Here is a 19,760-nt window from a genome sequence, read left to right on the forward strand (position 1 = left end):
GCTTCATATAAACTCCTCTTATGAGTGAAAAGTAAGGTGAGCATAGCAGTAGTATTTATAATACATGAGCATACATAATATTTATTTGTTCATTAACAAGTTATGTATGTTTTCTGTAGCAGAGGGCAGAAAACAGACTACTTATACTTATGAAATACATAAAGTAGCCTGAATGTCACACTCCTACACACATATAGATGCATTTTGCTTTAAAAGGGTTGTACTGGATTTATGCCTGAATGTTTCCTTTATACCATTGCACATGGCAACACCTAGCTGACTTTGGCTGATCACAAATAGCTAAGCTGATTTAAACCTGGTAAAAACTTCCATGAAAGGTCATTGGGAAATCTCAGGCCTATAAGCTAGACTGGGAAGTTGAGAAAACATGCTGGAAGAAGGCAGTGGCAAGTCACTTCCATGTTTTTGCTAAGGAAATCATATGCACATGTCCTTGTAGTCGCCAGGAGCTGGACTTGGCTTAAGGAGGACCATGCTTAATTCCCCCATTCTGCTGTATGCAGGCACTGATCTTCCTTCACCTACCTGGGCAGAGGCATGCAACAGGTTAAGGGAAGTTACCTTCGTTTCACCATAGAAGGTTTTAAAAGTTGGGGACATAGTAGTTTTTGAGGTCTCTCTTCAGTGATTGCTTTGGTAGCAGATGGAAGGGTCAAATCCCTTTACTTCCTGTCTGAAGCAATCCCTGGAAGAATGAAATTAGATTCTTTGGAGCTGTTTTTTTCTGACTTTATTTTAACTTCCAGTGAAATAAGAATAATAAAAAACAACCCTACTTATGTATTTTTTCTGGATTCCCACTTAAAATTACTCCAATCATTTAAAAACAGTACCCTAAAGAAATATAGTTTATGATTATGCTCAAAGTCTTTGTGTAACTATTGCCACTACTAATTACTGCTGTGCTTCCATGGCTTATATGTATTTGAACAGTGTATGTACACCTTTGTAGAAGATTTTTAAATGTGTAGAATTCATTGAAACATTTGGAATTATGTGAATATTTAAATTTGAAACTAAAGTACATATTACATTTATGCTGCAGTATACAGTGCTCAAATTAGCATCTGCAAACCTCAATGCAAAATCTAAATACATTTTGCTTCACAGACAGGGTGGATGTATTCAAAAGGAATACTATTACTTAACTAATAAGAAATCTGAAACAAGACATTGTTCATTTGAAATACCTTTTCCCATCATTGTAGCAAGAGAAGTGCTTACATTATTAGGTCTCTTGAGGTTCTAAGCCTGGAAGTTAATGGGCGATATGTTGCAGATCAGGAAGTGGAGTGAAGGGAAGTATGGTTGGAGCTTAATGTTGCTTGCTGGAGGCAGAAAGTTGCAACTTGGCAGGTCAAGGATTAGCTGTGTTTAGTGTCATGGTAGGTCTGATGGATGTAGGGTGGGACAGGCTGAACAATAGGACAAGTCAAGTTTGTTCTCTTGAGTCTAGCCCTGCATTTTGATTGAGAAGAAGTCTACACTCATTAGGTTAATGTTGTTTATTTGATTCATGAGGATGCCTTCACACAGCAATAGACTAGCAAGATACCCAAAGTTCACGCCCTTAAATTCAGCAGGGAGAACCTTGAAATTAAGAGTACTGTAGTTACTGACTTCCTGGCAAGGGGTAGAACCAGGAATGGTAAGTGATGGAGCCAACAACTGCATACTGATTTAAAAGGATGCAATAGAGTGAAGCATGATGAACTTTGCATGGATTGGAGAATACAGGAATAATTAAAAAAAATTCTTATTGAACTAAGCAGAGAATAGACTGTAGTTCCATTCGCTTTCTCAGATATATGAAATTTGATATTTTGAGAACATGGCCTCTAGGCATATAACCTTTTAAGTCCAATTCAATCAAAGAAGGCTTAAAGACATTTTGGTTTGAGCAAGAGAATTGATTAAAAATAAATCCTTCATTTGGTATCAATAGAATGAAAAATATCACAAATTTTCCTAACATGTACCTCTTTTAAAAAATATGTTTAGTTTGGATTGTGATATTGTTTTTTGTGGGCTTCTCTAGATGCTTTTGCCTAAGGAACTCCAAATTCCTCTAGATAAAGGATTACAACTTCTCAAAGATTTGGATCACTTGAGGATGCAAGTTATATCAGATGTTCATCCACTCTTAGATGCAATTCATTCCCTGAAAAAGCTGAGGCTGTCAAGACACGCACCACTTTCTAAGGTTTGTTTTTAAAATGTGTTAATTCTTAGAAACTAGAATTACAAAAAAAATAATGAACAGTATCAGAGGTCTAGAAAGTGTATAATTTGCATAGAAGTCAGAATATCAGCTCCAACATATATTATGGAAGGGATTCTTAGTAGGACACTAGAAACCACAATGTCACATTGAAGGAGAACATCATTTCAGCATTTGAGAGAAGAAATACTGTATTTACCACTTTTTATTTATATATTATTTTACCCTGCCTTTCCTATAAAAACAATAAAGCTGATGTTAAAGGTTAAAAAAAGAATCTAAAAACCAACTTAACCAAATAAATCTTACACTAAGGATTAAAAACAACTGATCCAATAAGATCATTTCATTTTAAGAATCCTAAAAAAACAGCCATTAATTTTTGGAAGGGGAAGCAGAACCATTTTAACCTGAAGAGGATCAAATTTAGTTTGAAAATAATAGGTCATAAAGAGAATTCTATAACTCTTTCCTCTCATAACTAGCCAGTGGACTTTAGAATTTAGTCCATAATTTCCTATAGGAATGGGTGATGAAATTTTTATGCTCAAATGGCTGAAGCATATGTTGGAATCAGAAAACCTGCATGCAACCCTCAGACACGTTTTTCAATCCTGCAGAACCTCTAGAAGTCACTGAGGCATAAAGTTGGAAGGAGGTATTGAGGACCACTGAATCAATTGTCCCCTTCTTGAAACCAGGTTAAAGCATCCATGGCAGATGGCTGTCCAGGCTCATCTAAAGACCTCCAGGGAGTTCACCATTTCTCTCTGTTCATTATTCTGTCTCCTGCATTCTGGGATGGTAGAAAATAGATATTGGCTTTCTTCTGTGTAGCATCTTTTCAGATACTTGAGTACTATCAAATCTTTCTATCTATTTATCTGATTTATAAAGCTGCCCAACTCAACCAGTGTAACTCTGGGCAGCAAACAGCAAGAAAACATCTTCCAGGGCATTAGCTCTCCCACCCAATTTAAGTCATCTGCAAATTTTCTCCACCTCTTCATTCAAATTAATAAAAGTATTGAAAAGTAGAAGTCTCGGGAATGAAACTTGCCCCTTCCATTTTAATGAGCATTTGAGAGTTTTCAAAGCAGCCATCTGGCCTACACTTAACAAGCTTGCTAATCAGAATTGTGTGGGTACTTTGTGAAATCCTTTGTAGAAAGCAAGATATATTAGGTCTATACAGCATTTCCACACTATATTGAGGAAGTTACCTGATTCAAAAAAGAAAAAAGAAGACAGAAGGCTAGTCTGGTAAAATTTGCTCTTGACAAATCCATGCCAATGTCTGGTAATTACTGTGCTATTTGAAGGTGCTAACACATTAATCTCTTTGTGATCTACTTTAGAATTCCAAGGTTTTTATGTCAGACCAATTAAGCTGTAGTTTTCTTGATCATAATTTCTTCCCTTAACAAAACGGAGACAAGGGGCTAAGAACAGTTAATTTTTGGCTACTTGTAACATACGGTACAATTCTTACTTCTAAGTTTTCATCTCCATAAGATTCTGTTTAAAGTCCTTCTAATCAAGCTCACTTTGATGACACATTTTTACCAGTCCTTGTGGGATGTAACTTATCTTGTGCCAGTAGTTCTTCAACTAGATAAGTTACGCTGTGGTCTCCAAACCCAAATCTCTCCAGTTAATACCATTCACACAGCCAGTCATTTAACTTGCAATATTTTCTTTCTCTTTCTAGTCCTCTTGAGGTACATGTAAACGTTACTTTAGCTTCCAGGTTCTTGAGCTTTCTTTCTAGATTGAAAGCCTATGGTGTGCAGCTGTAGCTAATCTGGGCATTGCTGTTTGTCCCTATATGAATTAGGATAAAAGAATAATTGTAGGTGGATTTGGAAGTTGTTCTGTCACTTGCCTAATTCCAATTATTGGTAATTCACAAGTTGTAATTGGAACTTGGTCTAATTAGAACATATATTTTCACTTCCTCACAGTTTTACCACAACTGTTTCTATTTTCTTGCAAGATGCAGCTGCATCCCCTCTGCTTTTTAGTGATCCGCTATTTTGTCCCCCATTTGATCCACTGAAGGTTCAGAGCCTTATTCATCTGCAAGGTTCTGTTAATGGGTTCCAGCAGTTTAGAGTGTTTTCTACATTTCTTGCACCTATCATTTTTGTCCACTGGACTTGCTCCTTTGTTTCATTCTCTTTCTTATGGGCAATCAGCTGGTCTCAGGATATTCCTGTAACAATCTGTAGCTATTTGGGAGAAGACCTTTTCATCGTACACAGTTGAGCACACAGTCATGTAGTTCTCTGGTCATTCCCCCCCCCTTTTTTTTTCTCTACCTGTTGAAGTCTGCTGCCAAACTCTTATTAGCTCTCCCTTTAACTTGGAATTGTAATACCTTTAATATATTGCATTCTATTATTTCAATTTTTTTAGTGGTTTCACAGAATAGCATCTGTGGGCGTTTGTGTGTCACAATCAGCAAGATGGTGGATGGAGTGTCACAATGCAAGCCTTACCCCTTTTGAACATGCATGCAACATGGACAAGTGCACAGAAGGGATGCAGCTCACATCACAGCAGTCTTAGTCCCATGTTGCTGATTTTGAGAATTTCCTGCATAGGTCTCTGTTTTCACAGTGGGTTGCAATGATTTAGGCATCCTGTTGCAATGTGGCTGCATGCAAAAAAGCTTTGCATTTTTATAATTCATGAGCACCACCATGGTGGCTTTCCCAAAAAGAATAATATAATGTTTTTAATAATGTATATCATCAAATAAATATAACTTTTTCCATTGAAAGGAGCAGAAAGTAACTATATAACATTTTTTTTAGCATTTTAACAGCTAACGTCATCATGGCACAATGTCCCATGCAATAAAATCAATTTCCTCTGATACATGAACTGTTATTCTGTGTTAGCAGAAGGTAAAAGTTGTAAAACAACAATGTAAGTAGAAGATGAAATGCAAAGCCAACCAACTGTGAAAATTATGTTGTGCAAATTCTTACAATCACTACTCTCAAAGCAGTGCTGATAAAAACATAGTTATTTTGGTACTGATAAAGTGACACCTCTTAGTAGGATGAAAACTTGTTATCATAATTCACAAGGGATTCAGTAAGAATGGATTGTGTAATTCAACTAAATATAGAGGACAGTTTACAAGTTACAACATTTCATCCTGTCTTTGTTACATTTATTAAGAATTTCTCTATTGTTTCTTTATAGAGCCTGCTCTATTATTCTTGTATTCTTTATCCATACATATCCTTTGCACTGCAGATTAGGATGAGATTCAAAGCCATTTCTATATGAATTTCATGACCCAGAGACAGATATAGCCTAGTATTAACCATTTTCACCCCATTTTGGCTTCCAATGTTAGATGGTGCCATGTAAGTGTTATATCCTAAGTAAATCTGTTCTTTCTTTCTTTCTTTCTTTCTTTCTTTCTTTCTTTCTTTCTTTCTTTCTTTCTTTCTTTCTTTCTTTCTTTCTTTCTTTCTTTCTTCCTTCCTTCCTTCCTTCCTTCCTACCTACCTTCCTTCCTTCCTTCCTTCCTTCCTTCCTTCCTTCCTTCCTTCCTTCTCTCTCTCTCTCTCTCTCCACACATACATACATACCTTGGTACCGTGTGACTCTAGACTGACTCTAGGTTTCCACCAATGTAAAAAACAAATACAAATAGATAAACACCATAAGGGAAATAAACAAAATGGAAAATCAGGCCACTAACATCAAAATATACAAACATATGTTAAATACATCTAACAAGGGATTCCATCCATCCTACACTGAGGGACCTGGGAAAAGAGCCAGGTTTTTAAGGCCTTCCAGAATATCATCAGGGTGAGAGCTGTCTGGATCTCAGTGAGGATCTCATTCCAGGGGTCAATTAATTATCTCATTAATTTGCTTTCCTTTCTGTCAATATGCCTTCTGTTTATTTTCACAGGCTTTGTTTGAGGCTAACAATCTAACAATAAATAGCAGAATGTTTAAAACTATATCAAAAACTCTCTGCAACCAAGAAATCACTCCCTTGTTTTTTGAATCTCTGCTACCTGATTTTGAAGAGCAGAATGTTCACCATTCTTCTGCACAAGAGGAACATGTGCAACATATTATGAAGAAATACAGTATTCCATCTGATTCTAGTAAGTTTGACAATTGAAGCTCCTTGCAAAATCTAATGGGCCCCCTCCAGCAGATGACCAAACAGAAACAAATTAAAATTAGTGGGAGTGTGGGATAATCTCATTTTACTTCATTATACTGTTTTTATAGTATATAAAAGACAGTAGACTTTTATAACTTTCTTTGCAAACTTTCTTTGCAAAGACTTTATAACTTTCTAGACTGCTTTCCAAATTCAGACAATGAGGGATGACAATTTTAAGTTTTTTAAAGGCTTAAGAGATCAAATCTTATTCTAATTTCATAACTGATATTAAAATTGTGCTCTGTTTCTTTTTTAAAAAATTATGTGGGCAAGATTTTAATAAAAAAGATGAAATAAAAAATAACTTTTGTTTTGTGGTTTACTCCTAATTGGCATATGTAAAGACTTAATCCAATGCACGGGAAAGAACTTCAAATAGGAAGCTGAGTTAAATCTATCACCAGGGCCTTGAAGAGCTTTGCTGTCAGAAACTGGCCTTGATGGACTATCAGTCTCACTCAATGTGATAACTTTGCATGATTGTTAGAAAGTGAGAGCAATCTTTGGCATAGCATAATTCTATATAAAAACAGGCATTCTTTAGAAAAGGGAAAAATTGACACTGTACTGGCAGTTAGTCCTTCCAGATTTCCATTTACTCTTAAACAAAAGGGATTTTCCTGAACATTAAGACTTTCTGGCTGAGTTCAGCAAAGGGAAATCTTTGGGGAGGGTTAGCTTTGTCAGAAATTATTACATTGGTATATGACCACAAGACTATGAGAGGAACCAATAGGTTTATGTTAGTAACAGACCGGTGTATTTCACTGAATTGGGTGTGCTTAAATTGGTTGGCCCAATATTTTTCTTGTCTTTTCTGTAGCACCTTTCTGCTTATCGTTGTTTCTGGACTTGGTTAAGACACCTACTGGGGCTTTAATTTGGTCTTTCTTAAAGCCCATGTTGCTTGGGCGCATTCTGTATTCTCCAGATACCCCTGAAACTCGTGCAATCATGGAAAAGGTAATGCCATATTAAATAAAATTAACAATTCACTGTGATTAGAATATTCTTGATAAAGCAGCAGAAACTGATTAGAAGATTGCTTCTACAGTGACTTGTTACATGAAAAATTCTATTACACTGGTACCTCGGGATACGAACTTAATCCGTTCCATGACTCTGGTTGCAACTTGAGTTGGTCTCAAGTCGAGGTAAAGTTTCCCATAGGGTTCAATGTAAATCCGGTTAATCCGTTCCGTGTCCGAATTTGGTCGCAACCCGAGGCAAATTTCCCCATAGGGTTCAGTGTAAATCCGGTTAATCCGTTCCGCCCTCCGCCCGAATTTGGTCGCAACCCGAGGCAATTTTCTCTTCAGAGCCTTACTCCCGCCAAGCCTGCTCTGCATTTTCTTTGGAGCCATGCTAACACGCACACCAAAAACCTTCGCAAAACACCGCAAAACACACCACAAGCCTCACCGAACGTCTCCTTGCTACCGTGACCTCGCCCACAGGAAGCCGCGACCGTGTGGCAGCAGGGAAAATGGCCACGGATCCGGTTGGTAAGTAGAGGCGAGTTCGTAACCCGAGGTACCACTGTAGTCTGTTTCTAGAGTATGTAACTTGGTGGGTTTTACAAAAGCAGCAACTCAGAGATTGTTCTTAACTGAAATGAGAAGGGGCTTAATTGGGGAATAAACTAAACTTTCCAAGCCTCAAATTCTGAACATTTGTACTAGCATATTTGTCTTCAGAGCTATTGTTATCTTATTAGCAATAGTCCCTTGTTTTTATGACAGCATGAAAGCAAAAATTTGTGCCAAAAGCATTAATCTTTAAAATCACTTATTTGCCTGCCTACAAAGTGTATTAATGTTCAAGTTGTTTGTTTCAATTCTATAAGTCTAATTCAACATTGAAACTGATGGCTGATTTAAGACAAAAAGCCCAGGAGTGGCTGGACAGTTCACCGTTGCTCATGGATTCACTAACTGTGTTAAATGACACTCTTCCAATGGTGAAGGTATGAAATGTCAACTTGTTACTCTCTTTCTTATATAACAATAGTTTGGTTTAATAATTATTCTACACATTCAGTGTGCAGATCTTATCCAGAACTTACAGTAAATTATATGGTGAGATATTGAGATATATGAGAAGTTATCTCTTCAGATAGAAAGCATTATTGCCCAAATATCCAAGTGTGAAAACTTTTCGTAAGCAACAACTGTCCATAACAGAGAATATTATCTTTTCTTCCAGCATTAAAGTCATGGAAGGAAATGGGCCAAAAAATAATTTAGAGTAAGCAATGAGCCTTTATTTGTATGTATTGTAGCTGTGTGTATGTGTGAGTTATATGTACGTAGATAGATGGAAAGATAGGTGGAGGGAGATGTGGGGGGAGCAAGCAAAAGAAATAAATTTGGAACCTGAAATGATTCACCATTGAAATTCTACTGCATAAGTATCTAAGTATCCTGCCCCAAATCCAGGGCATTGGTCTATCAGTATAATGATGACAGTGAGTTGTTGCGCTGATATATTTTCAAGAGGTGCTAAAAGCCTTCAGGGTAATGGTGATTTATCACTTTAATTTTTTTATTATGCCTGTCATTTTCACTTCAAATTTAAGTTGCTAGGATATGCATACATGGTGCAGGATTTTTGTTACTGTTGGATTTTACAAGGAACAACTCTGAAGACATGGAAGCTGCACTACCTATCACCAGCTGGAATTGGGGTCCATTGTGGTTCATTTTCTAATAAATAAACAACTCTAGTTAAATAGCTAAGATTGTTAGCTTTTGTTTTAAATGGAGTTCTTACCAGGCTGTTAATTATTTTGCACAGTTTTTGGATTGTATCAGATAATTTTAATATGTAACTGTTTAGAATCTTACTTTACATCGATTTATGCTATTATTTTATGGAAAAGAATGCAATCTAAAGGTTTCACTTTCCCCCCAAATTAATGAACTTTTACAAGGATTTCTCTAGAATATATTCTCTAGACTGTATTCTTTTTTCTGAGCACTATAATATGAGAAATTCAAGAACTGAAATATTTCTGTATCATAAATCACAATATGTCTGAATTCAAAATATAAAATTCAGAAATATAATTTCTTCATAAATCAGTGTTTAATCCCAAAAATACAGATATGGCTTCTATTTTCCTCTGGAAATCGTATTTACTATGAAGTTGCAATCAATCTTGCTGTCATTATTCATACATAGCAGCAGATGAAATTCATGATAGTATAGCACATTCAGTAAAGCTTATATATTTATTCCGCCTTTCTTATTTTTATAAATAACTCAAGGTGACGAACGTACCTAATATTCCTTCCTCCTATTTTCCCCACAACAACAACCCTGTGACGTCAGTTGAGCTGAGAGAGTGACTGGCCCAAAGTTACCCAGGCAGCTTTCATGCCTAAGGTGGGACTAGAACTCACAGTCTCCTGGTTTCCAGCCTGGAGCCTTCACCACTAGACCAAACTGATAAACAAATAGATAACCTTCAAGTGTTTTATGTTTTAGGACATTGAGAATTATCTGGGTAGCAGAAAATGCAGGTCCTTCCTAATGGCTGGATGAAGCAGTACTAATGTTTTTGTCCCAAATATGCCCCTTAGAAAAGTTCATACAAAAGATGTTTGTTGGAGCTATTAGTAACAGAACTCTCTACTTGGATTAGGAAAGTGTTTTCCTTTCTGTTTTTGAGAGAAATTATTTTTATAACTTTTTTATGGCAGCATTTCCATGGATTCCAACCCTAGTTTAGATATATCATATCATATAATATATCATATTTTTACTTAATTAAAATGTGATTTATGGTGTGAGTTTGTGAGTCCACTTGCTTTCCACTGAGTTATCAACAGCTGCATAGCTTATGGGGAAACAAGTCTTATGAGGGGATGTTGTGTCAGAAATACAGGTAGTCCTCATTTAGTGACTGCCTTGTTTAGTAACCATTTGCAGTTACCACGGTGCTGAAAAACCTTTACAATCAATCCTCACATTTACGACCTTTGCAAGTCTGTAAAGCAAAGGAAAGCTGAAGTAAGATTGTAAAATTGTGATGTTTCACTTAGCAACCACTTTGCTTAATGACCAAATTGCTGGTCCCAATTGTGGTTGCTAAACAAGGACTACTTGTAGAGAGCTTTTCTTTCTCATTTTTGCATATGAGTGTGGCTTGATAGCAACCACAAATGTTCCATTTATTTTATTTGTGGTGTAGTTAATATAACAAAATAAGATTAATTCTGAAATGATCCTCTACATAAGAATGACTAATCCCGTGATCTGCTCTCAACTCCTAATTCCAGTCTGAACTAACTCCCTCCCTCCCTATAATAATAAGACCATCGGCATTGACAAAATCACCATCAGTCAATTGCAAAAGGCAGCTTTCTTGGAACAGCTTACATCCTGCAACAATACCTTTAACACCATCAAACAACAATATCTGCCTATCCCACGTCCTTGGGAAGGACTCGATAGGTGGATAAAAATGCCAAATCCAGTCTAAACATCTGGCTGACTGTGCAGCCAACAATAATAACTTTAATTCTTAAAATTTGGTCCCTGATTCTCAGTCAGGTTGAAAGGACACTTCATTGGGAAGCGTCAAGCTTTTTATCTGAAGGGAATAATTTCCTGTTTTCACAACTGCAATTTTGAAAAATGGCTTAATGTACTTGAAGTTGAATATTAAATAGACTCATCCTGTCGTTTGACAGAATACATTGCAGAATCCTTTCGTGCAAGTGTTCATCAAACTCATGGTGAAGCTGGATGCTGTTGAACTGTTAAATCAAATTAATGAACTGGGTAAGTTGTTACATATCTTCATCTTACCAATCAGGTATAGATTCTTGTCTGAATGGTGATGGCGATAGATTAGGAAAGTGAAAATATATGAGGAATATGAACATATAAGATAGGTATATTCTTCATAAATGTTGAAAGATTGAAAATAAATTTAAGACAAAAGAGCAGAGGGATTTTTTAAGGGACTAGGGATCTGGGAATGCTAAGCACTGAGATTATTAAATAATGAATTACACTTTGGGTCATAGTTTTCTAATTCCATATCACTGAATTAAAATGACTATCTTTTCAGGATAGTCAAGTCAAATGAGCTAAAGTAGTGATTTAAATCCAGTTCTGCTTCATTTATATAGTAGTTTCTAAATTGGCAAAAATGCCATCAGCTAGTTCCTTCTGTACCTTAGGATGTAGTTCATCTGATCTTGGAGATTTAAACTCATTTGAAATAAAGAGTTAGTCCCTGGCCATGTTTCTGCCAATCTCAAGCTTCAATACTGTCCTTACATCCTGTTCATCCAATTTGCTAGAGGAACAGATAGTTTTTTGTTGGAGAAAACAGGACCAAATGGAAGTTGAATAGGTTTCCCTTTCTTTTGATTCCTTTGTTCTTTTCACTGAACTGTAATATACTGATTCTTTTCTTTGTTTTTATTTTGAACATACCTAAAAAAGTCTGTTTCTGTTATTGACAGTAGATACCCCCCAAAATATGGCATTGCTAAGTTCATTGTTTTGGATTTCTGAGCAGAAATATTTTTGATGTGAATGTTGATTAATATATGGCGCAACTTTCCCTTTTTATTGCTCTGTTCCTTTAAATTGCTATATTCCAGTCATAGAAGTCACCCCATCAGTTCTCTTTTTCTTTCTCTCTCTCCTCTTTTTTTTTTTTTTAATGCTTTCAAGTCTGCCTTGACTACTGGCAATTGCCTGGAGAAGTCTATGCATGCTTCTTGGCAGCGTTTCCGGAAGTGGTTTGCCCTTGCCTTCTTCCTAGGCCTGAGAGATTGTGACCAGCCCAAGGCCACCCAGCTGGCTTTGTGCCTAAGGCAGGACTAGAACTCATGGTCTCCCAGATTTTAGCCTGGTGTCTTTAACCACTACACCAAACTGGCTCTCACCAGGTCTCTGTTGTGCCTGTTAAATTGTATTTGCCTTTCTGTATAAAGAGCTTAAGCTCATCTTGCTTATTTATCACACTCTGACCATTTGCGTCTGACCAGTTGAAGACCATGAACTTTATGAGCCTACATTCTTCTGATGATCATTTGAATGGTTTAAGAGGCTCCATTTCAACAATACTTCCAGTTTCTATAGTTTAGCTGAGGACTCTACTTCATTTCCATCTCCTTCAGGATTCGGTTTAAAGCCCCCCTAATCAAGACGGCTGTGCTTTGGCCAAACACCTTTTTACCAAAGTTTGTGAGCTGCAACCCGTCTTGTGCCAGCAGTCTATCATCTAGGCAATTCAGACCAGGGTTCCGGAATTGCAGTATTTTCCACTGTCTTTGTTTCCATATCCTTTCATTGTCCTACAGTATATTGTTTTTCCCTTGCTGGTCATCTTCCATGAATTGTAAAGATGGATGAGAATACCCCCTGAGCCCTCAAGATCTTCAGCTTCCTGTTGTGATTTTCAAAATCCATGGAGATATGGTTGTAAATGTTCTTTGTAGTATCATTTGCCTCAGCTATACATTTTTGAATTTTTTCCTCTCACATTCTTGTTCCTGACAAATTGAAGTTCCATTTGGCTTATGTTTCGTTCAATTCTCCATTAGCAAGTCACCAACTACCATGACTCTTCTGTTTTTCTTCTTCTGTGGCACAGTTTCATCCTCTTTGCTTTTTAGGGATCCATCACCCTGTCTCCTATTCTGCTTTGCCTCTTTTTGTTCCCCTTAATGCTCAGAGTCTGTTTCATCTGGAAGTGCCTGAAAATTCTGTGTATTAAATGAAGCATCTGCTATGTAGTGTCTTAACCTTTTCTAGCCACTGGAGTATGCTGTTCTGCCATAGTAATGTAACAAGTTACTTGAAGGGCTGAAAATAACTATATGGTCCTTATAAATGATTTTTGCATTAAGTATACGTTATTCTCAGTGAGACAAGTTATCAGAGAAAAAAACCTACATTAATCCTTCACCTGTTTCCTTCTTTGGAATATAATCCTATGAGTTTCCCAATATACTCTCATCCTTATAACAAGAGAATAGAAATCAAGCTGGAAATATTTTTGTTGTTGCAATTGTAGTCATAATAGTAATAGTTATAAAGTGGTAGATTTTTTTCCACACTTGCTTACATTAGCTAAATATTGTACAAACATCAAAATAAAAAAGAGACCAAAAGAAAGGAAATAGGGAAAAGATAGGATGGAAATCAGTTTCTCAATACCCAAAAAAGTGACGACTTCTAATAGCAACACATATGCAGACTAACCTCTCTTTGCTGAGGTTCTTGTCTGGACAGAGGTGATACAACAGAGATTCTCTGGTCAACTACTTCTATGGGGATGCTCCACCATTATGCTTGGGAGTAGACAGAACCAAGCACTGAGCGATAGATGCTTAAGGTTCAGAATGATAGATAAGATGAATCAAGGTAGTTCCATGTTATAAGCCTCCATATCTGAGCTTTCTGTTATAATGGGAGAAAAGAGAAATGGGAAAGCGCTTGTTTTATGTCTACATGCTGAAGGGGGGAGAATTTTCCAATTAGGAGAAAGCAGAGCAGAGTAAAAAAAAAAAAAAAAAGGAACAAAGGGGGGAATATTTGCTTGCTGCAGTATTTCTCCTCCTAAAGCTCCTAGTGATCAGTAAGATAAGAAGCTTCTGGAACTGAATCTCTAACAATCACCATAGTCACAGAATGATTGCAGTTGGAATTGTGTTCTTTTGCACAGGAAACAAAGAAACAAATCCTTGGAGTTATTCCTTTTCTGAGGAGGGAAACTAACTGTTCCCTTGCTGTGGTGTACACTTCCCCCAAACCACTGAAATTGCAGTGCTCTGTGGTTATTAATACCCATGGCACAAATTTCAAGAGTTGGATGTGGTAATTTACTGTATGTCATTGAACCCAATCCTCTGGTCAGTGCAGAAATTGAAATTAAAACATCTCTGATAGATGGTTGTGCACTCTCTGGTGAAAGAGAACCTACACTTTTCCAATTCCACTGTCAACTGCTCTTAATCTAGGAATTTTGTTTTAAGTATTCAATCAGAAATCTTCCTTCCTGTAATTTAAAGCTGTTGTTCTGTGTTCTGTATATGGAGAGACAGAGAATCAGTTTAATTTGCTTCCATGTGATATTTTTGAAAAGTGCCATCATATCTCCACCCCATCACCACTCCGTAGTCTCAAGGCTAAACAACTGCAATTATTTCAATTTTTCTTTATATGACTAAGTTTATGGTCCCTTGATCATCCTCATTGCTTTTCTATTAACTCATTCCAGTTTGAATTTTTCTTAAAGAATGGTCTCCAGAACTGGACATAATTATGAGTACTGACCAACCCTGAATGAAGTGGAATGATTAATTCCAGTGTTCTGTTGATGCATCCTAAAGTAGCATTTGCCTTTTCTTAAAGCTGTATCATTTTGCTGATCTGACCCATATTCAGTTAACAATCAGATTCTATTCATAGGTGTCTGCAGCTAGAAATGGTAGCTCCAAAATGATGAAATGTGCATCATGACCTCAAAATGCATATATTGTCACATGTCCCCCAGATACCTGTGCTCCTATTCCAAGATTTCAGTAGGTGGCAATACCTGGCCAGTCTTCCCTGAGCTCAGAAGCTAAGGTGGGTGAGGTCTGCTGAATACTTGGGTTGGGGACTTCTGTGGAATGCCAGGGCTGAAGTTGGTGAAACATTCCAGAAGAAGGCAAACCATTTCTGCCTTAACTACCAAGAAAGCAGTACAAGCGTGTCTATGAAGTCACCAGGAGGCAGTGGACTTAAAGGCGATTTTATTTCTATTCCAACGTTTTTCACTGTTGCCAAATCAGATACTCTGAATTTTAAAGCTCAGCATCTAAATTTCATTCTTTCAGTCATGTTCTCTAACCAATATTTTTTTAAAAAAATATTTCTGTGTTCTAGTGTATTGTCTATCCCATGAGGAGATGGAGGGAATGCTTATCATTCTTTTCCAAAATATTCCTCGTCCTACTCGTGATGTTGAAGAGTAGAGGACCCAAGACTGTACCTTGTAGAACCCTATGCAATGCGCTCTCCAGTTTGATGAGGAATTATGGATAAGCATTTTAATTTATTTTAATTTTACCTTCCAGTCAATGTTGTCTCCTGGCAACGGCCTGGACTAGTCCCTGAAGTTTTCTTGGCAAGATTTTCTGAAGTGGTTTGTTTCTGCCTGCTTCCTAGGACTGAGAGAGCATGACTCGCCCAAGGTCACCCAGCTGGCTCTGTGCCTGAGGCAGGACTAGAACTCACGGTCTCCTGTTTTCTAGCCTGGTGCCTTAACTACTACATCAAACTAGCTTGTTCTCCCTTTTTTAACACTACATATCTATTTAATTCTAATGTCATCCAGCCCACAATAAGAATGTCATGTAGTAGTTTTCAAATATTCTGCTGAAATCATAATATATTATATCTACAGCATACCTATATTCTATTAAGGAAGTTATCTGATTAAAAAATAGATAAATATTACTCTGGCAAGACTTGTTCTTAATAAATCAATGCTGACTTCTGATAATTTCTGCATTGTTTTCAAGGTCCTTACAGAATGATCAGTCTCTTAATGATCTGCTGTAGAATCTTCTCAAAGTTTAATGTTAGACTGTCTGTAGTCCCTGGATCATTTTTTTCTCTTTCTGACGATATTATTTGCCCTCCAGTCATCTGGCAAGGAACCAGTTCTTTACAGTTTCTCAAAGATAATAACTGAGATTTCAGCCTGACCATCAGCAAATCTCTAAGATGCAGTTTAGTTGGTCCTGGGACTTAAACTCATATAAATAGATATTCCTGACCCTGTTTCTTTCAGTCTCAAGCTTCAGTCCTTTCCCTTCATTGTTCATCATTTGTTCACAATTCTATGGAATACATATACTCTGGTTGAAGAAAACGGACAAAACAGAAAACAGAAATTTAGTAATTCTTTATTTTGCCATCTTTGCTGAACAGCTAGTATACCAATTCCTTTGTTTTCCTTTAATTTTGAATCTATATTATCAGTCTGTCCCAATGTACCTGCTACTTCACCTCTCTAACTCAGTCTTCCCTCTTGGTTAATATAAACTCAAGAATAGCTGATCGTTTGGGGCCTTCTCTGCCCTCTAAAGAAGAAAGTCAGTAGTGCAAGTGAAAATTTCTTGGCAGGAACATGGGCAGAACTTGTCTCCCAGTAAGCATCAAGATAATTAAAGTCTTGTATAACTGCATACTTTAAAGATTTGCAGTTTGTTTTTATTTTAATTCAAGTCTTTCCACTCTTACCAACTCCGTGCACTCCAATATCTGAGCAGGAATAGATTCTTTTAACATATACTGCAACTTTTTCTCCCATTCTGTTGTTCTGTTCCTTTTGAACAAATGATATCCTTTATGTATGCCAGTCATGTGACCCAACCCACCTGGTCTCCATTATATCTAATAAATTATATTTGACTTCATGTACTATGAGTCCAAGCTTCTTGTGTATTTTCCCTACTTGGAGCGTTAGTGGGTAGACAATGATGGCCGTAAACTTTATGAGCCAATATCTATTCTTAGTTTTCATTGTATTTTGTAATAGGCCCTATTACAACAGGACTCCAATTTTCTTCTATAGTGCACCATGACTAAGCTTCAATTACAGAATAGGTCAGACTTGTTCCTGCCTGGAAGCAGAGGCAACTAGAAGCAGAGGGCGCTTTTAGCCCCTGATTATACAGTTACTGTTATCACATAAGTGGACATTTGGCATTCATCTGTAAGGAAAATGATTCCTTCTAATATTCCGTAACCCAATCCTCACAAAGAGAACCTGGCAGGTTGCCTCTGGAGAGGCTTCCATCCCTTTGAACCCTCTGCTTGAATGATTAATGTGAGGTAGTTTTTCACCACTGTTCTCTGTGACACATAGTATTTAGATGGTGATGGCTGCTCTTTAAGAAGACCTATGTCTGTGGTGACCATATTTTCTTGAAAAAATAAAGGACAAACCTGAAAAAGGGGCAAATCTGAAAGAGGCTCATCAGGATAACAAATTTTAATTGTTTAGGTTTGTTACTTTACTTTACAAAGGAAAATTCAAGAGAAAAACCAAGAAAAACTTTACAAAAACACATATTCTAATAAAAATATCTAAAATCAAAGAGAACTATAAATTTATTTAAAAAGATAATTCAATTTCCATATTTTTCACATGAATGTGAAAGACTGCATTAAGTGTTACCATTTGTATGGTAGAAGTTAAAAAACCAAAATAAAGGACAAAAGTGAGTTTTTGAAAAGGAAATAAATCTAAAGGACAGCTTTCTGAAATAAAGGACTGTCCTTTAATAATAAAGGACATATGGTCACTGTACCCATGTGTGAAGATATGTCTCCTAAAAAGAGGCTTTGATTAGTTTCAGTAGTTCTACCTTCCAGAAAATTGTTCCAGATTATTTCTGCTAGGAACACTTAAACAGAGACTCAGGAATCATTGTGTTACAGAGAATTCTGGGAAGGGTTTAACTGCATTATTCTGCCATATAAATTAAAAATGAAGTATAACTACATCTCATTTTAGAGGATAATCAGAAATTGTGGCAAAACTCACAAAAGCTGGTCCTGCAACTCCTTATCTTCCTGTTAAGAAATGTTGTTAAGATTCTGAGAAACTCTGAGATTTCTGAGGCAAACCTTGCCATTGATGAAGCATCTCTGAATAGTACTACTTAGGACAAAGTCTATTATATGAGTATTTGTGTATATTCTGGCATATACGTACTCATATATGTGTATACCTATATGTAGAAAGCTGTGTGGATAGAATGCTAAGATACAATTTTCTGTGTAAAGAAAATATTTCATACAGATAATAAGGAAATGAGGAGCATTTACTGAAAAGTCCCTTGTCTACAATCTGAAACAGATCACACCTGCAGCAGCCTTACTTATTTCGTTGTATCATCATCATCATCTTATGAGAACAAATCTATTGACAAAGAGCAGAGTGTTTAAAGCTTTAAGAGTTTTAGAACTAAATTTATTAAACTAATTACTGAAAATTTGGGGGGGGCTTTTTGTGAATTTTTAAAGTGGGTGAGACATAATTTAGAGTTTAAAGTTTTCTTACTTAATTTATTTTATTTCAGATGATATACGTTTGGAACTACAGAATAGCACTGACATCATAAATCAACTTAACATTTTAGCAAGACTGTCAGTAAATGCCTCTTCATGTGTGCTGTTTGATCGCATTCAGCCAGGCAGAACTGTAGAGGAAATGGAGATGATGGCAAAAGATCTGTTTTTGAGAAATGAACTTTTGGCAAGTAAGTAACATCATATGAACTTAGATGTTTTTCCACTTGAACTAAATAATCTTTAAAGAAATAGCAAGATCAGACATATTACTTGAGCTAAATGTAGTCTGCCGTGCCTGTAATTTCAGAGTACTCATCCAATCAAATCTGATGCACAATGACATGTTTTTCAATTTTCAATGAGTCAGAACTTCTACAACAAATAAACTATCCTGGAACACATATATGTGCAAAAGCCAGCAGACTACATACACCTCACTGTAGCCCTCTGGAAACATTTGTGTTTCATGAGAACAGGCATAGAATTTGGGTTGAATGAAACCTCAGTAGTATCTGAATTACAGAAATCAGGCGAAAATTACACCAACTTAACTCTGACATTATTCATTTTTATTTTATTATTCTCCCTACATTTGTTTCCCAAGGGAAACTCGAAAGAACTAGTCAAATTAATGAAGTGAACTGTTGCTCAGCAATGCTTATGGGCTAATAAAGTTACTTAGTCTTGAATGTGCTATCACACTCCATGTCTGCTTTGTTGCTGTAGACTAACATGGCTCTTTCCTGCATCTCTGCATAGAATCATATATATTAACCCCATTCATTAGATAAGCAGAAATGGAATGTGGGTACTACATTGTGACAAGAACATTACAAAATAATGCATGTTGAAAAATTTTCTCTTGAATCATGAGGCTTCACTATTAACATAAAGAAACAGAATTAGCTTAAAAAAAACCCTTTTTATTAGCTTACTGCCGGATATTGAATTGGCTCATTTTGCCAATAGAGCAAAGCTCCAAACTATTTGGTATCAATTTTCTGGGGCCAAAATTATGTTTTTTGTTTGTTTGTTTGTTTGTTTGAATGTTACCTGTTTTTAAAGATCTTCATCACAAATATGTAATGGATTTGGGAGAACATTTTAAGAGTCACGTTTTGTGAGATGGGTGGCTATATAAATCTGCTAAATCTGCTAATAACTGACATCTAATTTTGCTTATTTAATAGCAAATTTGATTCTACAATA

General features: G+C 36.4%; 1 protein-coding gene across 1 annotated transcript in view; it reads left to right on the plus strand.

The window, feature by feature from the left end:
• The window catches only part of ABCA12 (ATP binding cassette subfamily A member 12), a 128,442-nt gene that overhangs the window by 48,752 nt on the left and 59,930 nt on the right, over positions 1 to 19,760 (plus strand). Inside the window, exons 17-22 of the mRNA XM_088135812.1 lie at positions 2,060 to 2,224; positions 6,186 to 6,387; positions 7,276 to 7,415; positions 8,299 to 8,418; positions 11,150 to 11,240; positions 18,560 to 18,739. Of these exons, the coding sequence (XP_087991938.1) occupies positions 2,060 to 2,224; positions 6,186 to 6,387; positions 7,276 to 7,415; positions 8,299 to 8,418; positions 11,150 to 11,240; positions 18,560 to 18,739 (898 nt within the window). The remainder of the gene's footprint in view (positions 1 to 2,059; positions 2,225 to 6,185; positions 6,388 to 7,275; positions 7,416 to 8,298; positions 8,419 to 11,149; positions 11,241 to 18,559; positions 18,740 to 19,760) is intronic.

The sequence above is a fragment of the Python bivittatus genome, unplaced genomic scaffold (genome assembly GCF_059951505.1).
Source record: "Python bivittatus isolate LINGU-HERP-01145 unplaced genomic scaffold, Pbiv_v1 ctg000200_np1212, whole genome shotgun sequence".
NCBI lineage: Eukaryota > Metazoa > Chordata > Lepidosauria > Squamata > Pythonidae > Python > Python bivittatus.